The 19,257-nt window shown below is 35.2% G+C and overlaps 2 protein-coding genes across 2 annotated transcripts; both read left to right on the plus strand.

Moving 5' to 3' along the window:
• Positions 1 to 2,781: 2,781 nt before the first annotated feature.
• LOC103500056 (dihydrolipoyllysine-residue acetyltransferase component 5 of pyruvate dehydrogenase complex, chloroplastic) lies at positions 2,782 to 6,848 on the plus strand. Its single transcript, XM_008463246.3, has 6 exons — positions 2,782 to 3,833; positions 4,038 to 4,229; positions 4,355 to 4,442; positions 6,101 to 6,171; positions 6,291 to 6,374; positions 6,463 to 6,848. Exons 1-6 carry the CDS (start codon positions 2,979 to 2,981, stop codon positions 6,565 to 6,567), a joined length of 1,395 nt encoding a protein of 464 aa, XP_008461468.2. The 5' UTR covers positions 2,782 to 2,978; the 3' UTR covers positions 6,568 to 6,848.
• An 8,732-nt stretch (positions 6,849 to 15,580) lies between these two features.
• LOC103500055 (leucine-rich repeat receptor-like tyrosine-protein kinase PXC3) lies at positions 15,581 to 19,196 on the plus strand. The gene is made up of 2 exons (XM_008463245.3): positions 15,581 to 18,461; positions 18,592 to 19,196. The coding sequence occupies exons 1-2, from the start codon at positions 15,929 to 15,931 to the stop codon at positions 18,903 to 18,905; spliced, it is 2,847 nt and encodes a 948-aa protein (XP_008461467.1). The 5' UTR covers positions 15,581 to 15,928; the 3' UTR covers positions 18,906 to 19,196.
• Positions 19,197 to 19,257: the final 61 nt, after the last annotated feature.

Here is a 19,257-nt window from a genome sequence, read left to right on the forward strand (position 1 = left end):
CAAATGTTTGATTTTTATAGACACTATCAAATGTATTAATCATGAGTCTAGATTAATTAATAATAACAGGCGCTTGTGTTGGTGTTTATAGGCAAGTAGAGTAAGCATGTGCATGAGTAAGTAAATTACCCTAGTGTTCTATGATCATTCACGGGTGTATCCAACTTCCAAGGCTAGACTTTTCACATCAAGTATTTTGTTTTACCGTTCTCGCAACTTACATTCTACACTTGCAATCACAACACCTCCCTTCAGTTACCTAAGGAATTCGAATCGTAATTAAAGAAATCATAAGTGCTTTCTTGGTGATTAGTGGCGGATCTAGAAAATATATTGACCTGTGTGGGAAGGAGGGTTGACAGTCAGAGTAACCACTAAGCTAATGATAAATATTAATAATTAAGTAGTTTTATTTATATATATTATATAAAAACAATAAAGTTGAGGGGAGGCTCGAATGCTAAATCCGTTGGTGTTGGTGATTGACCCAATTTGCTAAGACTACGATAACCCAAAGTTAATTTGATTTTCTTGCCCTATAAAACCAACATTCTTGTCTAGTTTTAAATAACATGCAAGACACTACCATGAAAAAACTTACAAATACTAATGTTCTAATCTAACTTTTACTCTCTCACTATAACTTAATCAAATGACCACTTAATCCAACATTAGAAACATTAAGCACAAGAACACATGAATAATAATTGATAGGTGTCTAAAGGTCTATTTGATAACCTTCTCATTTTCTATTTCTCATTCCTTGTTCTTTGGTTCTCGTTTTTTATCTTTTAAGAATTAGAAACATGAAATGTTTGATAACTACTCTTGTTTCTCGTTTTTTCTAAAGAAAAAGAGAAAGAAAAAGAAACATAAATTTATTTGATAACTAATTATCGTTTCTTGATTTTTTTTTCTTTGTTTGTAATAATATAATATATATTTTTTAAAAAAAATGTCATGCATTATACATAAAAAGAAATGATGGAAACATTATATCAATTAATAAAAATAAGTTTCGATGCATAACTAATTACAAAAACAATATTCCATCTATTCTTCAAATGTTGCCCACAGTTCAGGATTGTCATCTTTCACTAGAGTGATTGTCTTAAATGATTTTGACTCACATCTAATTCAACCACATTGCTCTACAAATTTTAAACAATCTCGACCAATCTGGGACTCGTTCAACAAATCTTAGTGCAATTTCAACAATCTCGATCGAGATTCATAATTTAAACGAGCCCAAATTGATTGCTGACATTCATCAAATGAAACCACGTGCATGAAATTAAAAACCAGATATGCACACATTCAACTATCTATATCCCAAATACCTCATATTAAAAAGAAAAACTATAACAAAACTTAAAACAAAGTCCTAAACTATCAAATCATTCAAAGTGGAATGTTTCAATAAATTTAAGCTTGAGGATACACAAAATAAGTTGCCCATGCAAAAAATCAACAAATTTCAGAGACTTTGAGAACAAAGAAGTTCAAACTTGGCTGGAACAAGCACTTGGTTTTGCAAAAGTGAATATTAATCACATAATAGCATTTATTTTGAATTTTAAACATAAAATAAGAAATCCCGTGGTCAAATTTGGTTGAGATCGCTCGAGAAAAACACCATCACAGATATACAAAAAGTGTGCTATTTTTGAAATGTTAAACCCAAAATGACTCGTTTTGGACAATTTTCTAGATTTATTTAAGCCTATTATTTTTAGAAATTTAAAAGACTATAAGCATGATTTTAAATTGCTCTATGCTTGAGTTATCTAGAGATCAGTTGAGATCCTTCAAGACTAGTTTAATGTGTACAAAGATAGATTTCCACTCATGAGAGGGCCCCTATTAGGTGCCTAGAGTTTCACTCGGTGAGAGTCCGATAGCATTGATTAAATTATGCAATATTGTGAATGTTTCAAAGATATTAAAGTTTTTGGTATTTATTGAATTCTCCCACAACTTAGAGAGACGCTGATAGTTTACAGATGGGTACTATAGTAATGGAAAGTTTTATAAGTTTATGTATTGCTTTGCTAAGAATTCTTTACATACAATGTTCTACAAGCATATTTTATTTAATTAGTCATTCACTAGACTTTAGCTTATCTTTTCAATTGTTTTCCACTTTCTAGGTAGAGATTGTGATTTCCGAGTCTGACCTACTATTGTCAATCTGCCATCTAGTTTTAGGTTTCTTTTGTCATCATGTATTTTGACAATGCATCTAAAACTATTTGAAATATGAAGGTTTTAGAGAGCAGTTGTGTATAGGTTATTTTGGTTATTAAACTTATGTCACGTGTTTGTTATAGATTCTAGAATTATGGTAAGTTTGTTTATATAAGTGCTATGCATGTTTTCTTCGGTGGTACTAGATTTAGAGTTGGTAAGTTATAAACGAGTGCAGTAAGAGTAGGCATTACTTGTTGACTTAAGACTCTTAGGCTTAGAGAAGAGGGAGGGATCTCTAACAATTAAACATCTCCTAAACTTACAAAATGATATAACTAAGCGCCTAAGTATGACAATATCCATAAACCATCTCAAAACTATGAACATTATTAAAACCAAATTGTCAAATTATAGAAATATTGGAATAATATTACATTTAACAAATTTTCTTTTAAGTTGATAAAATTTCAAAAGTTTATTAGTATATTAACCATTAAAAGGATGGTGCAAATCTTTGAATAGTATGAAATCGAAGATAACAAAAGAAAAAGAAAAAATCAATATATACTAAATCAAAAGATCGAACTAAAAAAAAAAAAAAAAAAAAACCGAATTGGAAGGGAAGAAAGAGGGAGTGGGAAAAAGGTACATTGATTTTCAACAGGTAAGGTCGTTGAGACCTCCGTCCAATTTCGATGAGTTCGAGAATTTCTTTCGTCACATAAATTCTTTCACAGAACAAACTCACTCAACTCTCCATTCCCATTCCCATTTCTCTCTTCATTCCAATGGCTCATCTTCTCAACACCTCCTTCCTCCCCGCCTCCTCCCCTTCTCTCCGCCCAACGCCTTTTCTCCCACCCCCATTTCACCCTATGCGCCGCCCTCTCCAGGTCCAAGCCAAGATCCGCGAGATCTTCATGCCTGCTCTCAGCTCCACCATGACCGAGGGCAAGATTGTGTCTTGGATCAAGACTGAGGGCGACAAGCTCGCCAAGGGTGAGAGTGTTGTCGTTGTCGAGTCCGATAAGGCCGATATGGACGTTGAAACCTTCTATGATGGCTACCTCGCTGCCATTATGGTTGATGAAGGAGGCGTTGCCCCTGTTGGATCTGCAATCGCTCTTTTGGCTGAGACTCAGGATGAGATTTCTGAGGCAAAGTCTAGAGCTGCCAACCCTTCTGCTTCTCCGGCTTCGGCACCTCCGCCGGACAAGAGTCCTGAAAATGTAGTTGCTACTCCGGCGGCACAGGTTGTGGTGGCGAAGGCGGCTGCTGCTCCGGTTGTTGTTTCTTCCACTCACCCTGCATCTGAAGGGGGGAAGAGAATTGTGGCGTCTCCGTATGCCAAGAAGCTGGCTAAGGAGTTGAATGTGGAGCTGGCGACGGTGGTGGGGACTGGGCCATTGGGGAGAATTGTGGCTAAGGATGTTGAAGCTGCGGCCGCTTCTGCTGCTGCTAGCTCAGTTTCGGCTCCGGGAGGCGGTGTGAAGCCCACCACATCCCTGGAGTTGGGAACCACTGTGCCGTTTACCACAATGCAAGGGGCGGTGAGTAGAAACATGGTTGAGAGTCTCGCGGTGCCCACTTTCAGAGTGGGGTATACCATTACAACAGATGCACTTGATGCTCTTTACAAAAAGGTACGTTTAAAAGATTTGGAAACGATCATTGTTTCATTGCCTTTTTCCCTTCTTTGAAACTGCCTTTCAAACTTATGTTGAACATGTTATTAGTTAGAATTATTTCATGGTTTGAAAGAAATGAAGCAACTTTCTTTTTGAAAGGATAGAATTAGAACATGTCGTCTGCTCTGCTAATAATTGGTAGTGATTTATGTTTCTTAGATTAAATCAAAGGGAGTGACCATGACAGCGTTGCTTGCCAAGGCGACAGCTCTGGCTTTGGCTAAACATCCTGTAGTAAATTCAAGTTGTAGGGATGGTAAGAGCTTTACTTATAATAGCAGCATCAATATTGCAGTTGCCGTGGCCATTGATGGTGGCTTGATCACACCAGTTCTTCAAGATGCGGATAAGGTAATATTAGTTTCCTTAAGTTGTTCTGTTATTGTTCAAATAATATGTTAATTATTTAATCATGGATTTCTTATACTTGATTTGTTATTTAATCATGGATTGCTTATACTTGATTTGTGCTTTAGGTGGATATTTATTCTCTGTCTCGAAAGTGGAAGGAGTTAGTTGATAAGGCTAGAGCCAAGCAACTGCAACCTCAGGAATACAACACTGGTACTTTTCGTTGGTTCTTTTTTCAACCTTGTTTCAACAAGGAGTAATTAGTAGTTCACTTACATTCATATCTAGGGAGGAAGTTAGTTTATTTTATTCAGTGTTTTGAGAAGGAAGAAAGAAATATGATGAGGGAAATTCCAAGAAAGTTGAAGAAGAGTTCTGTAAAATAAAGCTTGTCAAAGGAAAAAAAAAACTTAACTTTCTATAGTCAAGGTAAACTCGAGAAAATGAATAAATCAAAATGGTAAAGAAGGATGATGGATCACCATTGCTTTTATACATGATAAGAGTGATGTGGTCCATGGAATGTCACAAAAGACTTGAACGTTCCATTTTTTAATTCTTTTTAAGTTAGAATATTCTCCAAAGGTTACTCACATTTTGTATGTTCTTTTAGATTGTTCATGAGTTGACTAATATGATGGCAGTAGAAAGTTGTCCATACATATGTTAAGAAGAATAAGTGTGAGTCGTGTAGGGGAAGTGACAAAGTGATGTAGAATGAGAGTGTAAATGTGCGGATTACTGGTTAGTGAGTGGGCTCTCTCTCCTTTAATATAGTTAAGGCTATAAGCGCAGGACAGGGAGAAGAGGCAGTAGCTGGAGAGGCTTTTGTGGGGACTTGAGAGGTTTAAACTTCATGCCTTCTCCTTTCCATATTTAATGTAGTTCAGTGAAAGAACCCTAGCACATTCATCGTACTAGTGTTGACCATCTCATTTTGGGAAAACCCATTGAAACATCCTAAGAACGCCTCCTTTAGGGTTGTTTCAACTTTTCTGATGACTAAATTATCAAGTCTGCAAGACACCGATTAGAGGTATACAGTACTTGGTTTTTTAAGTTATCAAGATTTTGAAATTCCTTTCTAGGAGCCAAAAAAAAAAAAAAGCAGAAAAAAAGGAAAAAAAGGAAAAAAAAAACAAATATACCATTAGACCGATAGTACCTTGGCTTTAACGCAAAGCCACCAGCCGCAATCATCTAGTTGAAAAGATTGCAGATAGATCCAACCCTTGCTTAGCCAAAGAACGGGAGAGAAAAAGGTGATCTTGCGATCCATGGTGGAGTTGTGCGGATTAACGTTTTTGAATTTTATACAAATTTCTAAGTACTCCACCGCAAGCAAAGGACCATATAAAGAATTTGTTTTTCTTAGGATTAGTCCCTTTCCAATTGATCTTACTAGGATTCTGGTCTTGAAAGTTAGGGCCTTGGGAGAGATAATGGTCCCCGATTCCACATAAAGTGTCCTGGTAAAGTTAGGTACTTCGTGAATTCTATTTTTAATATTTCTTAGGGGATCACATCTAACTAGGCTAGACTATTCTTCCAACTATCTGTCTTACAAACCCCTGAGATTATTTCACGTTTCATGAATAAATAATAGAAGCGCAATAACCTTCAAGTGGACAGAACTCTTCCAGTGTCCTCCCAAAATCTAGTCATTTTACCATCTCCGAGCTCTGGATTAAAAAGATATAACTTTTAGAAATAGAAAACAGAACAAAACATATTGGACGAGCTCTCTGACTAATTTAGTACAATACGCCATACGTGTAGATTAGTTACACAGTTCACAGTTCCATACTGTGCAGTAGCTTGGTTAAATATCATTTTCATCAGAGTCTCCCCTCTGTCTCTTCCTTGAGCAGGTACATTCACTCTCTCTAATCTTGGCATGTTTGGTGTGGATCGATTTGATGCAATTCTGCCACCCGGAACTGTTAGTATCGTTACTCTTCTACTTCTGTCTCCCCATTTTGTTCTCAGTTGGAGTACCTTTCTCGCATATACCTCTCTTCTCTCAGCCTAGTTATTAATGTTGGAACCTAATTAATACAGGGAGCAATCATGGCAGTTGGAGCATCTATCCCTACGGTTGTGGGTACTAAAGATGGTCGAATTGGCAAGAAAAACCAAATGCAGGTAATGAATTCAACTCGGATTATTCTTACTGTACATTTTGGAGAGTAGGCTTCTGTATCCTTATTTTATGGATCTTGAAAATTTGTAGGTAAATGTAACAGCGGATCATCGAGTAATCTACGGTGCGGATCTTGCCACTTTCTTGCATACCTTCGCAAAAATCATTGAGGACCCTAAAGACCTAACACTATAGTTTTACTTGCATTTTAACCCCCAATTTCTTTTCTCTTTAGTTTTCTTCTCATGATTTGATGTTCTGTTTCTCCACACATATTTGAGTCAGATGTGATCTCCATAAAATATGGTAGAAACTTTAGTAAGAAATTATTCTCAATATCTGTTGTTGCTCATGTTCAGAGAAGAACAAAGCAGAATTTTGAAGGATGAACTATTATTTGTGTTTTTCTTTTTCTTTTTAATTGAGTTGTATTTAGAACTTATTTTCACATGGTAATCATATATTTATTTTCTTCATGTTGGAAATGTGGGCAAAATTCTTCACTATATTATTGGATTGATTATGGACTATAATAGATCTCATGTTCCACCATCACGAAGGTTGAACAGTAATACGCGAGTTAACTACCATAATCATCACAACTCTCAGTAAAATTCATAAAAGTAGTACACTTTTGGTTTTACATTTCAAGAGTAACATACTTTCGGAAAGCTGTAATTTTGTTTTTCTTGATCAATCTCGGTCAACCTCGACATTGAGATTCTTCACTAATTTTAAGAAACTTGTTTGACGTAATTTTTTGGTTCATCTCGACCATGATTCACACTAAGATTGTTGGTTTTTCTTTAATTTGAAAATAAAGGGATTTATTAAATGACCAAATTACCCTTAGAAACCCGAACATTAGATACTCTTACAGAACACTAAACCCCAAACATGTGCTCATTTCGGTTGAGATTGACTCGAGTTTTTCGTTTCTTTCCCTTTGGATCTCCAATTTTGGTATTGCTCCCTAAAATGATGTATTAATTAACTAATTGATTATCATTATGTTTAATTATTAACCAATTATCATGCTACTAAAAGTATGAAATTGTGAGTATAAGACCTTATTAATCAGTCTCCTCTGCAACAATTTTGGAGAGATGAATATTTGTTGTAGTGTTTGATATGACTCATTTGACTTCTTTTTGCTATCATTGTGGTGATCTTCTTCTGTCTCTGCAAAATCTTCCATTTTATCTCTTCAAATTCTTTCTTGGTCTCACCATGTGTTGATGACACACAGTATAAGTTGAATTTATGACAAAATTTGAGAATATAAGTTGAGGTGGTTATTGGTTGACACATAATAAACACTATTAAATAACTAACACAAATATAACGTAGATTAGTTTAAATCTCATTTTCTTTAAGGTTGTTCTTGCTAATTCTCCCAAGAAACAAAAGCTTGTAAGCAAAATTATTCTAAAATCAATAATCTGCAAAACACATCTAACAAAGCAAAATCAGTATTATGTGTAAAAATTTGGGGCAATCTCGACAAGAACAACATGACTTACCAATTGAACTCGGGCAACATTAATTCGAGATGCTTAAAAGACTCACTCAATGTAATTTCTCGGTCCATCTCAGCCATGATCAACACCAAGATTGTGCATTTTGTCAAATGATCAAAATACCCTTGGAAGCCCAAAGGGTAAATATTCTCACAAAACCCTAAACCCCAAACATTGTGCTCAGTTCGGTCGAGAGCTAAATGAGTTTGCTCCCAAAATTGAATAAATTCTCTAATTTTTGCTCTACCATATTTCAAGAAGTCATCATCGAACTTAAATCTTTGAAGGTAAATTACTTTGAATGATTCCATAGTTCAGAGTTTAGTTTTTAGTTTTTAGTTCAAAATATGAAGCGAATGGGAAACTTTGTAGTTAGTGTTTTGATGTAGTTCGATGTGAAATAAATTTTAAGTTAACTAGGTGGTTTCGTTCGATGAATCTCAACAATTTCATGAATTTGGACCCGAGTAGATGAATCTCAATTAAGATTTATGAAATTTCCTTGAGATTTGTTGAAGAGTTCCAAGATTTGATGCGTTTCACATGTATTTTGTTGGGTAATCTCAGGATGAAATCACTTGAGATTGGATCGAGATACACCTTAAAATGCATATGAAACCCTTATCTCGTGGCATCCCAACGCATTGTTGCCTAAGTTCAATTGGTAATTAATGTTGTTCTCAGTCGAGATTGGTCTGAGATGCCCTCAGATTTAACACATAATACTAATTGTGTTTTGTTATATGTGTTTTCTGTCTGATAGATGCTTGTTGTCGCACAAATCAACTCTAAAGACTTTTTCTTGACCAAACTTACATGTTTTTTTGGACTTAGTAAAGATAGTTTCAAACATTAGAAAAACAAATCTAACAAGTAGATACACATGTTTAGGAAAAACCTATTTAGTCATTTCCTAGATGTGAAGTTGGTGTCTAATGGACCGCTTTGCCACTACATGCTCTTGAGAGAGGTGGATGATGAATGGGATGATGCTATCTCATTTAAATTACTCGGTCAAAAGGTTAAGGTTTAGGTTGAGACGTCTCATTCAGTTTGAAGAGGATAAAGCCCTGAGGTTAAGATGCTTGTACCTGAGCGTAGGTCCAACATGAATGGGTCAAAATTGGACAAAGAGTACCTAACACTAAATTTTGAAAGTGGCAAGGATGCGATGAAGATGTTGCTCTTATATTTCATTGAATTTTTCATGATGGGAAGGGAGAGGAGACAACACATAAACTGGACCATGTTAGGCCTCATCCATGAACTTGAGGACTTTGTGAGGATCAAGTACCTAGGTACTTTGAAAAGGGCATTGAAGGGAAAGATTGCCATATATAAGAAGAAGCCCACAAACAAGAAGTCCCTGGAGTCCTATAGCCTATATGGCTTCCCCTTTGCCTTTTAGGTTAGTAACCTAACTCTAGTTTATTATGTTTTTTTAGTTATATGCTTTGTGTTGTTTTTTTGTTAACGTTGTTCTTACATTTTTAGGTTTGGACATATGAGATAGTGTCGTTCATAAGTGGCGGGTAGTCAATAGGGCTTCACATGATGCGATACCATGCATCATGTGATGGAGTTGCATTTACTCACTTGGGTTAAAGGTGATTGAGGTACATATTGTTGAGTTTTATGTCCTAAAACTCGTAGATTGTAAATGTAATCATTTGACCATTATTAATAAAGTGTTATTATAATTTCAATAAAGTGTTATTATAATTTCAATAAAGCGTTATTGATTATATTATTAGTTTTGTCATAATAACCTAAATCCAATAAATTTAACATCCTAAGTTGTTTGATGTGTTTTGAATAGTATGTAGAGATATACAGGGATCAATGTTCGATGTGAGGTCCTGAACCGAAAGGGAGTCCTATTGAAGAGGAAGTCTTGATCAGAAGGATTGTGATGATTAAGTGTAGATAGGAGGCGTTCTACGAAAAGAAATGCGATGGAAGACAAGATGATGCAAGGAGAAGTGTTTAAGCTAATTGCTATCGCATTAGAGTAAGCAACGCGATGAGATTGGTTGGCGGGGAAGAAGCATGCACTGAAAGTAAGAACTAGACGTTTGGGGTAGTAATGCGGAAAAAGGTACCTATACCTATGCACATGGTGCTATGTTAAAAAGACTAGACGACTCTTTGAAGAAATTAAATATTTGTTGCTTCTCGAGAAGTGGGTCAGGCAAATTTAACATTCCAAGAAGATAAGGTTGACATCTCAAGGATAATGTCTAATCGTGAAGTGACAACTGGCTTATATGTTAAGCTTGGGTTGGCTGCTTAATGAGGTGAAGTGGCAAAGTGATACACGTAAAGCATGAAAAGGACCATGGAGGTGCAAGGTCGTATAAATAGGACCACAGATCGAAAGAAAGGAAGAAGAAATGCAATTCGTTCTGAGAAATTGTTAATAGGAGGTTTTGAGTGTTCAAACGGCCATTTGAGGGAACCGCTAGACAATAAGAGAAAGCCGAAAGTAAAGGAAGAAAGTGTGTAGGTTAAGTATTTTTGTAAGTGATCCTTGTAAACAAATAAATGTTCTATGAGTGTTTCCTTATGAAGGAAGATTTCTTGTGTAAATAATAGTTTTTTTATTGATAATGTTTGCACTAGTGATTCTTGTAAACGAAAGAGACGTATTTACAAATGATTGTGTGAAAAGCATCATTTGTAACCTCACGTTGATATTATTGTATGATATTATATTTTAGCTTCAATCTTTCTTTTTCATTACTCTTTTTTTCATGCATATATATGGTACATGAAATAAAATAAAAAAATCTTCAAATGATTTTATTTAATATTCTTAATTACGACGTTCATTTCCTAAATTTAACTTCAATCATGCTTTTTCACTACTCTTGTTTACCCTACACATATAATGAAAAACACATAATTCCAAACTGATATTATTAAATCCTTTTAATTAGGATCTTCATTCGATTAGTTTTGGGTTAATCTCCACAAAGTCATTTCCTCATTCCTTTAGGTCATTGTGTTCAATACTAGTTTAAGCATATATCACTACGATTTGCCTACATAGTTACTTATGTAAGAAAGCAAGACAAAAGACATTTGCAATACGTATTTACTGAAGCATGAATTCATTAACATAGACAAGCTTTCTAACAAAAGAGTTTACAATACATAGATAAGCTTTCTAACAAAAGAATTCTAAAGCTTGGGGTGATCTTGGGGCAACTTTGTCTAGAATTTATCTCTCGACATCATCAATGGATTCAATGCTTGTTGTATTGTATTTTGCTTTTTTTTTTTTTACTTCTTTTTCATTCATTATAATTTAACTAATGATGGGATAAAACATTTGTTTTATCATGCAAGTTTGAATAAACATATTTAGTTACTGAACAACAAATTATTCCTAGGAAAGCCAGCCTTTAACGAAACCATTCACAGAGAAGGAGAAGGAAATCGGAGGTTATGGGTTGAAAACAAACCATTCAATGAAAACAACGACGGAGATCTAAGATTCAGAAACATAGAAAAACGATGGAGATCTAAGATTTGGAGACAAAAATGAAAAGGAAATCGATAGAGATCTGAGATTCAGAGAAGGATGGGAACAGAGAGATGAGAAAATAGAAAGAACACCGGAATGAGGGAGAAGTGAGAAGTATTATGTGAAGAAAGGAGAAGGATTACATCAAAAACCATGAAGGATTGAGAGAAGGAGTGTGTCGGATTACGGGAAGGATTTAGAAGAAATACGAGATGGATTATGGAAGGGTTGAGAGGAAATACATGGATTATGGAAACCTTAATTAGTGTTTCCATAATCTGGGTCCCAAATAAGGAGTGGACTATTTAAGTCCACTCCTTTTAAATCTGATGCTCAAACACACCCTTATTAGCTAGTGAGAATTTAAAAATTGTTTTAGAGAATACAATGCAATCACATAAATTCATTTTCATTTTCATAAACACTCTCAGTGTCTCATTTCAATAAAACATATAAATCACAATTCACACATTAGCTTTCACTCATTCCTTTCCACCAAGAACATGAACCTCTTCCATGCCTAGACCTGAGATTCAGCTAACCAACATTTTTTAGGTACTTTCTGGTTCATTTCTCGTTGCTTAGGTTGTTGACTCAAATGCATTTAGTCAACTTCTCAGTGTCATGTTGTCTTGCACCACCATGATTTTCTTTTACTCATTATGTGCACATAATAGCTAACTTATTGATAGGAATAAGGCTAATAGTTTACTCATGCATACAAGCATCACAATTACCGCATAGAAACTTTAGTTTTCTTTTCAAATAACAACATCAACATATATAAACAACTATACAACACATTAAGTATTTACAACAACATAAAGACTTAGAAAGAATGCTTTCAAAAGACTTCTTTCATTTAGAAAATCACTCAAAAAAATACCTTCCTTTCAAAACGCCTAAAACTCCAACCCATTCTTCTTGCTAGCATTTTCCTTAGGAACACCTTTTTTAATACTTTCAATTTTATTTATATTAATCCTTTAACCTGATTATTCATCCTTGAGCTTCTCTTAGCACGCCAGCTATTACTTAAACTTTACACATGTCAAAAAAGTGATGGAGAAGGGAGATGAAGACAATCCAATTCAGAGTGAATTGAAGTGTGATAGCTTGGATTTGGAAGAAATGGGATGGAGAAACGCGATGGTGGCGTAGTCAAAGAATGAGTGGCCCACACACGGTGGTTTCTAATCTTTGTACCAAGCGTAGTGATATGAATTCAACACTAAAATCTTTGCATGTGTTAGAAGGACCAATTACAAGAAGTAAGACAGAGAAGATTCAAGAGATTTTTTAAGGGATAAGAGACCTACGCAGTAAAAGATTAACAGAGATCTTACTCAATTTAATAGGGATTCTAAAAATACCATTGCATTGGCAAAAAAAATATAGAAACTAATTTCTATGGCTAAGCATGCTATATAAAAATACAGTGAAAGAAGAACAGGAAACTTACGTTCGTTGACGACTCTGAATTTGCTAATCACCAATTTTGGCGCACCACCACTTAGAGACCTCCCTATTCTCTAAATTGAGATTTTGATTTGTAGGAACCAAAATTGAAATAAGAATTTTTGTAGAAAGAATTTTTCTTTCGGAGAGAATTGCAAAGGACACATCGTTTTCCCTAGAACGCTTCGATCCATCTAACGTACCAATATCTCCCTCTTCTAGAAGAGGGAAGTTGAGAGAAAAAGAGAATGTGGGAAAACCACCCACGCTCCCTATAAATTTAATAACTTAATATTAAATTAATATTAATATTATATTAAATTAATTATTAATTATGTTAATAATTAATTAAATCATATTTAATTAATATTTTATTTAAATCATATTTAAATGAATATCTCTCACGTAACTTATAGTTTTAATTTAATTAATTTAGTTATATCAAATTAAACTAAACTATTAATTAATTCTCCAATTAATTAATTTCTAAATTAAATATCTTATATTTAATTTAATCCAAACTTGAATCATATTCAAATATAAATTTCTCTCATAACATATAGTTTTAATATGTATTATATACACATTAAATTTTAACCTATAATTTTAATATGAATCGAATTCACATTTAGTTAATATTTGAATTCATTCAAATATTTTTTCTCTCATAAACTAATTTTGAATCATATTCAAAATTAAATTTATATAATAAAGTTTAATTAAAATATAAACTTTATATTATAATGATATATTATAATGTATCATCATGCATTATATAATAATTTGAACATTTCAAATTACAATCAATACAAATAAATCTCATTACCCTTTACGAGCTAGGAAGGGGTTCTAATGGATCTGCAGATCAAAAGCTAGAACGATATGAGATTAATTGGCTAAACTCATTAACTACATTAATCAATATTCGTTAACTTTGTGTACACTCCACTAAAGACTCACAGCTGAAGTCTTCTCACTATAGATATATTTCTATGTCCACGGATATAGACCAATAATAGTAAGTTAGTCCTTTACAAGTGTTCGTATCACCAGCTGGGTCAAATTACCTTTTTACCCTTAGATTACTTCTAATCCTTAAATACCAATGCTCCTTTAACGAACAACCTGTTTATAGTCCAACCACTAAACAGAAATCCCTCTCGTGCCATAAAGAGGGTAGTGCCCTGTTTTTGTTCAAGTCCCGTAGACACCACTTACTCTAAAGTCGGGAAGGAGTAAATTTCATCTTGTGTGATTATGTTCTCAGCTCCACACTCGATCTTGTCCCTAAAATGATAAGCATATTGAGTTGACAAACTGGCCACTCTCATTCATACAAATCAAAGGACAATCACTCGTGAATAAGAGTTCATAATACACTCGGGATTAAGACTAAGTTACCTAGCTAAGTCATCTGAATGAAATAGAAGCCCAACTAGATAACAGAGTTACATCTAGTGGTTACTATTTCGTGATCCGGTCTTATGCAAACTCATTGCATAAGATACCACCACTCGCATGTCACTTACAGAACGCATTAGATCATTGTGTTTGTATCAAATACAAAATGAGTCGTATCCATACTGTTACCAGGATAAGGTACCCGACATTTTTCCTATACTATATACCCTTTAAGTTGTATCTCGAACATTGATCCATATATGTCTCTACATACTCTTCAATACTCATCAAACAACTTAGGATGTTAGTTTATTGGATTTAGGTTATTAAGACAAAACTAATAATATAATCAATAACACTTATTGAAATCATAATACTAACATTTTATTAATAACGGTCAATGAATTACATTACTATCTACGAGTTTTATGACAAAAACCCAACAATTTTCACACTACACCTTCAAAAGCTAGCAAATTCATATCAAGTGGCAAATAATTTCAAGCCGAAAAATAGATACAATGAGTCAAGATGAGAATGAATCAAATATAGCTCGGGAAAGTTCAATAGTTTTGAAGATGGCATAGAGGACAAAAAAAAATGTGCAGATTTTGTGAAGAATCTAATGTTATCAATTATGCACTACATGGGAAAACGTGATGTCAAATCATGTCAAACGTGTGCTTTGCCGCCTACTAAAGGAGTTATTTAAGGCATTTTGAAGATTTTTTACATTATTAGTTTTTCAATTCGACTTATAATTTAGTAAGCAATCCCATTTTAAGTTTCTAGGTCTTATTTTCTTCAATTGGCATGCATTTAAGTGTATTTCAATGACTTTTGAGTTTCCACTCCATGCACAGCCATCTGGATTAGTGAGGACATAATGGTTAAGTAACTTGCTTTTGGATCTTGCTTCTCGCTCCTTATTCTCAGTTCTTTAATTTGTTAACTCATCAACGTTATCAATTCTAGATTCTCACTCCTTAGGTAAAGCGAAGGGTGAAGGAAAAACTTAAAAGGAAGAAGAAAAACAGCAGGAAAAAAAAAAGAGAAACACACAGAAAAATGAAAAAAGACAAAAGAAGAATTTAGAAAAATGAAGAAAAGAAGAAGGAAGAAGGAAGTAGACCATTTAAGATCAAGATGGTAAATTCATGCAATGCTGACATAAACAAAGGACCAAAACTCGTTCATTTTCAAACTTGAGCCTAATTTTAATTTGAGCCTCTAAAAAGCGCAGTCAATGCAATTTTCTCAACACACATAACCGTTTTTGTACACAGTTTGTTGGAAAAGTGGATCCACTCATGAACGCATTTGGTGACATTTTGGAGCAAAGATCACTCCAATTTCCACGCGGATTTGAACAACAATACCCCACAAATTCAAAAGTTGAAGCGGAGACTTGGAATTCCAAAGGAGACTCCACTCTATGACGCATTCAAATCCCTCAAAGATGTTCGACCAAATCCATGTTGTCACTCAAGTCTTCGTCCTCGTCTTCGCCTTCCTTTACAATCCATCACTCTTTTCTTCACTTCACACCATTTTCTTTCCCCCTTAAATTCCAAACGCATTTCCTAAATTCCCCCTTCTTTGTTTCCTTCTCAATCGTCTTCCACCATTTGCCTCATTATCACTGGAAATGAGGCGTTTAGTGCAAATTTTGTATACCCTTTTCCCTTTCTTCTTCATTTCTAACTTCCCCATTGTGAAATCTGAGCTCTCCACCACTCAATATGCTACCATGGTGGAGCTTTCTCGGCTTCTCCGTTTTTGGGATGTTAACAAGGAGCCGAATCTGTGTTCGTGGAAGTGGATTGGATGCAATTCTGATAATTCCTCTGTTACTCATATTTTTCTTTCTGGGTCTTCTCTTTCTTCCGACAACTTTTTGCCTGTTGTTTGCCAGATTGATACTCTACTGGCACTTGATGTCTCACAGAACGGATTGAATCGTATTCCGGAGCAGTTCATCAAAGATTGTGGAGTAATTTCTGGGTTGAGATTGCTGAATTTTAGCAGCAACAGGTTAGATGGTTCTTTGCCTACATTTGTTGGTTTTAAAAGGTTGGAAATCTTGGATTTATCTATCAATTCCATGAATGGCAGTGTTGGTTGGCAGTTGGATGAACTGGTTAGTCTTAAATGTTTGAACCTTAGTTCAAATAATTTCAGTGGCCCTGTTCCCGCTAAAATTGGAAGTAACAATGCCTTAGAACAGCTTCAGCTCTCTAAGAATAAATTTCAGGGGACAATCTCAGAAGTTATCACTAATTATATGAACTTGACTTTTATAGATCTCAGTGCAAATGATCTTTCCGGGTCTCTTTCTTTGCAAATTGGGAGCCTCTCCAAGTTGGAGTTTCTGACTCTATCTGCAAACAATTTTGATGGAGAAATTCCAGAAAATGTTTCAAGAATTAGCTCTCTTGTGAGGTTTGCAGCTCACCAAAATAGGTTTATTGGTAACATTCCTAATGGGATTACAAATTATGTCAAGAGTTTAGATCTTAGTTACAATAATTTGAGTGGTTCCATTCCAGTAGACCTCTTATCCAAACCTCAATTAGAGACAGTAGATTTGTCTCAGAATAAGTTAGTGGGGCCAATTCCTGGAGATTTATCTTCTAGTTCTAACTTGGTTAGGTTGAGATTGGGAAGCAATATGTTGGATGGGACAATCCCTAAAACATTAGGAAATCTTCAGAAACTGATGTACTTGGAATTAGACAATAATAAGCTGACTGGTGTAATACCTAATGACTTGGGAGCTTGTAAGAGTCTTTTGCTGTTGAATTTGGCCCACAATAACTTATGGGGCAGACTTCCAACGCAGTTTGGGAATCTTCAAGGTCTTCAAGCCTTGATACTTGAATCCAACAACCTGTCTGGAGAATTTCCATTAGAAATTATGCAACTTAAAAATTTGACTGTTTTAAATATTGGTTGGAACTCTCTTAATGGTTCGATACCTTCTTCAATCTCAGTCTTACAGAAGCTTGTTAAGTTGAATTTACAGGGTAACTATTTCTCTGGTGTGATACCTGATACGATTGGCAGCATGAGTTCATTGTTGGAACTCCAACTGGGTAGAAACCAACTAGCTAATCCAATTCCAAAAATGCCTGAGAATTTGGATATTGCTTTGAACCTAAGCAACAATCATTTTGAAGGCCTGATTCCAAACTCTTTTCGTATACTTACTAAATTGTTAGTGTTGGACCTCTCGAACAACCGGTTTTCAGGTGAGATTCCTCCATTTCTGGTTCAGTTGTTATCCTTGACCGAACTGAATCTTACTAACAATCAGCTCTCTGGCGTTATTCCACCATTTAGGAATTGGGTTTTGCTTGGCATAGAAGGAAACCCAAATCTTATTAATGAGTCTACATTTGACACTCCATTTGAAAAGAAGAGAAAACCGAGAAAACCGATCGTTGTGGCCATCATTGTTGTGGTTGTAGCTTTGTTTATTTCTGCTGCATTGGTATTTTTCATTATCGTCATGTGGCGACATAATTGGAAGGGTAATACCCATGAATCTCAAGTAGAAGATGCTCCTACGACAACGTTTATTCAGTGTAAACTATTGTCTCTTAGCGTCATCCACCGCTCAAATATTGACTTTGCTGAAGCCATGAAGGCAGTTTCTGAGTCATCTAACATTAATGTGAAAACTCGGTTATCTGCTTACTACAAAGTTGTCATGCCGTGCGGATCAAACTATTTTGTCAAGAAGCTCAAGTGGAGTGACAAAATATGTCAGCCAGAAAGTCATGATAAGTTTGGAAAACAACTGGAGGTCCTTGGGAGACTTAGTAATTCAAATATCATGACACCTCTAGCTTACGCTTTGACTACTGAAAGTGCTTACCTTTTCTTTGAATATGCTCCCAAAGGCACTCTTTTTGATGTTCTCCATGGTGGCTCGGGAAACATCCTTGATTGGTCAAGTCGATACAGCATAGCCATAGGAGCAGCTCAGGGTCTCACGTTTCTGCACGGGTGTGCATCTGGCCCTGTACTTCTCCTTGATTTATCAAGTAAAAGCATTTTTCTCAAGTCCCTCAAGGAGCCTCAAATTGGTGACATTGAGCTTTGCAAGGTGATCGATCCCTTGAAGAGCACTGGAAGTCTTTCAATGGTAGCTGGTTCTGTTGGCTATATACCTCCAGGTAAGAAAACTGACGCCTTCTTTTCAAAAGCAAAACCTTCAGATAGAAAATCTAATCTACCTCCATCATGTACTACGAGACTGTAGGTTTAGTTTGTGAGACGTTTTCTCTTTTCTGGATGTGATTGCAGAGTATGCTTACACAATGAGATTATCAGCAGCTGGCAACGTCTACAGTTTCGGTGTGATTTTACTTGAGTTACTATCAGGAAAGACAGCAGTGAGTGAGGGAGCGGAGTTCGCAAAAACTGTGCTAAGTTACCACTCCAAGCAACATCAGAAATGGGAGCTGCAAATTCTGGATAATAGTATCAGCAGAACATCATCCTACGTCCAAAGCCAGATGGGAGCAGTCCTTAAAGTAGCCGTTTCATGTGTATCGCCTTCACCTGAAGACAGGCCAAAAATGAAGACGGTACTTAGAATGCTCCTTAATGCAAGATAATCCAAGAGTGCTCCTTCCTACTACCAAATATGGACTGGAAAGTAGATGCAGCGTCTTCCATGTATGAGGTGATAATCTTAATTCTTACCTCTACTTATTTAGTTTGTGATAATAATAATTGACATGCTGCTAGGTTTAAGCATCTATTTCATGTAAGATGTAAACCGACAGAATAGAAATGTGATGAATCTTATGTTGTAATATGATCGAGTTTGTTTACGTATAGATCAAAAAATAAGTATAAGTATATAAATAAGTGTTTGAAGGCCTACCCTTCTTTTCTATCCTTAACTCGGTGTCTTCTGCCAAGTCATGGATGGTTTGTTCATCCTTATTGTTATTATATCTCAAC

The sequence above is a fragment of the Cucumis melo genome, chromosome 1 (assembly GCF_025177605.1).
Source record: "Cucumis melo cultivar AY chromosome 1, USDA_Cmelo_AY_1.0, whole genome shotgun sequence".
Lineage (NCBI taxonomy): Eukaryota > Viridiplantae > Streptophyta > Magnoliopsida > Cucurbitales > Cucurbitaceae > Cucumis > Cucumis melo.

Bases quoted from the DNA above. Each gene is read 5' to 3' on its own strand.
- LOC103500056 (XM_008463246.3), top strand. From the start codon at position 2,979: ATGGCTCATCTTCTCAACACCTCCTTCCTCCCCGCCTCCTCCCCTTCT. The intron at 3,834-4,037 runs GTACGTTTAAAA...TATGTTTCTTAG, and splicing joins TTGATGCTCTTTACAAAAAG to ATTAAATCAAAGGGAGTGAC. The intron at 4,230-4,354 runs GTAATATTAGTT...TTTGTGCTTTAG, and splicing joins TTCTTCAAGATGCGGATAAG to GTGGATATTTATTCTCTGTC.
- LOC103500055 (XM_008463245.3), top strand. From the start codon at position 15,929: ATGAGGCGTTTAGTGCAAATTTTGTATACCCTTTTCCCTTTCTTCTTC. The intron at 18,462-18,591 runs GTAAGAAAACTG...ATGTGATTGCAG, and splicing joins TGTTGGCTATATACCTCCAG to AGTATGCTTACACAATGAGA.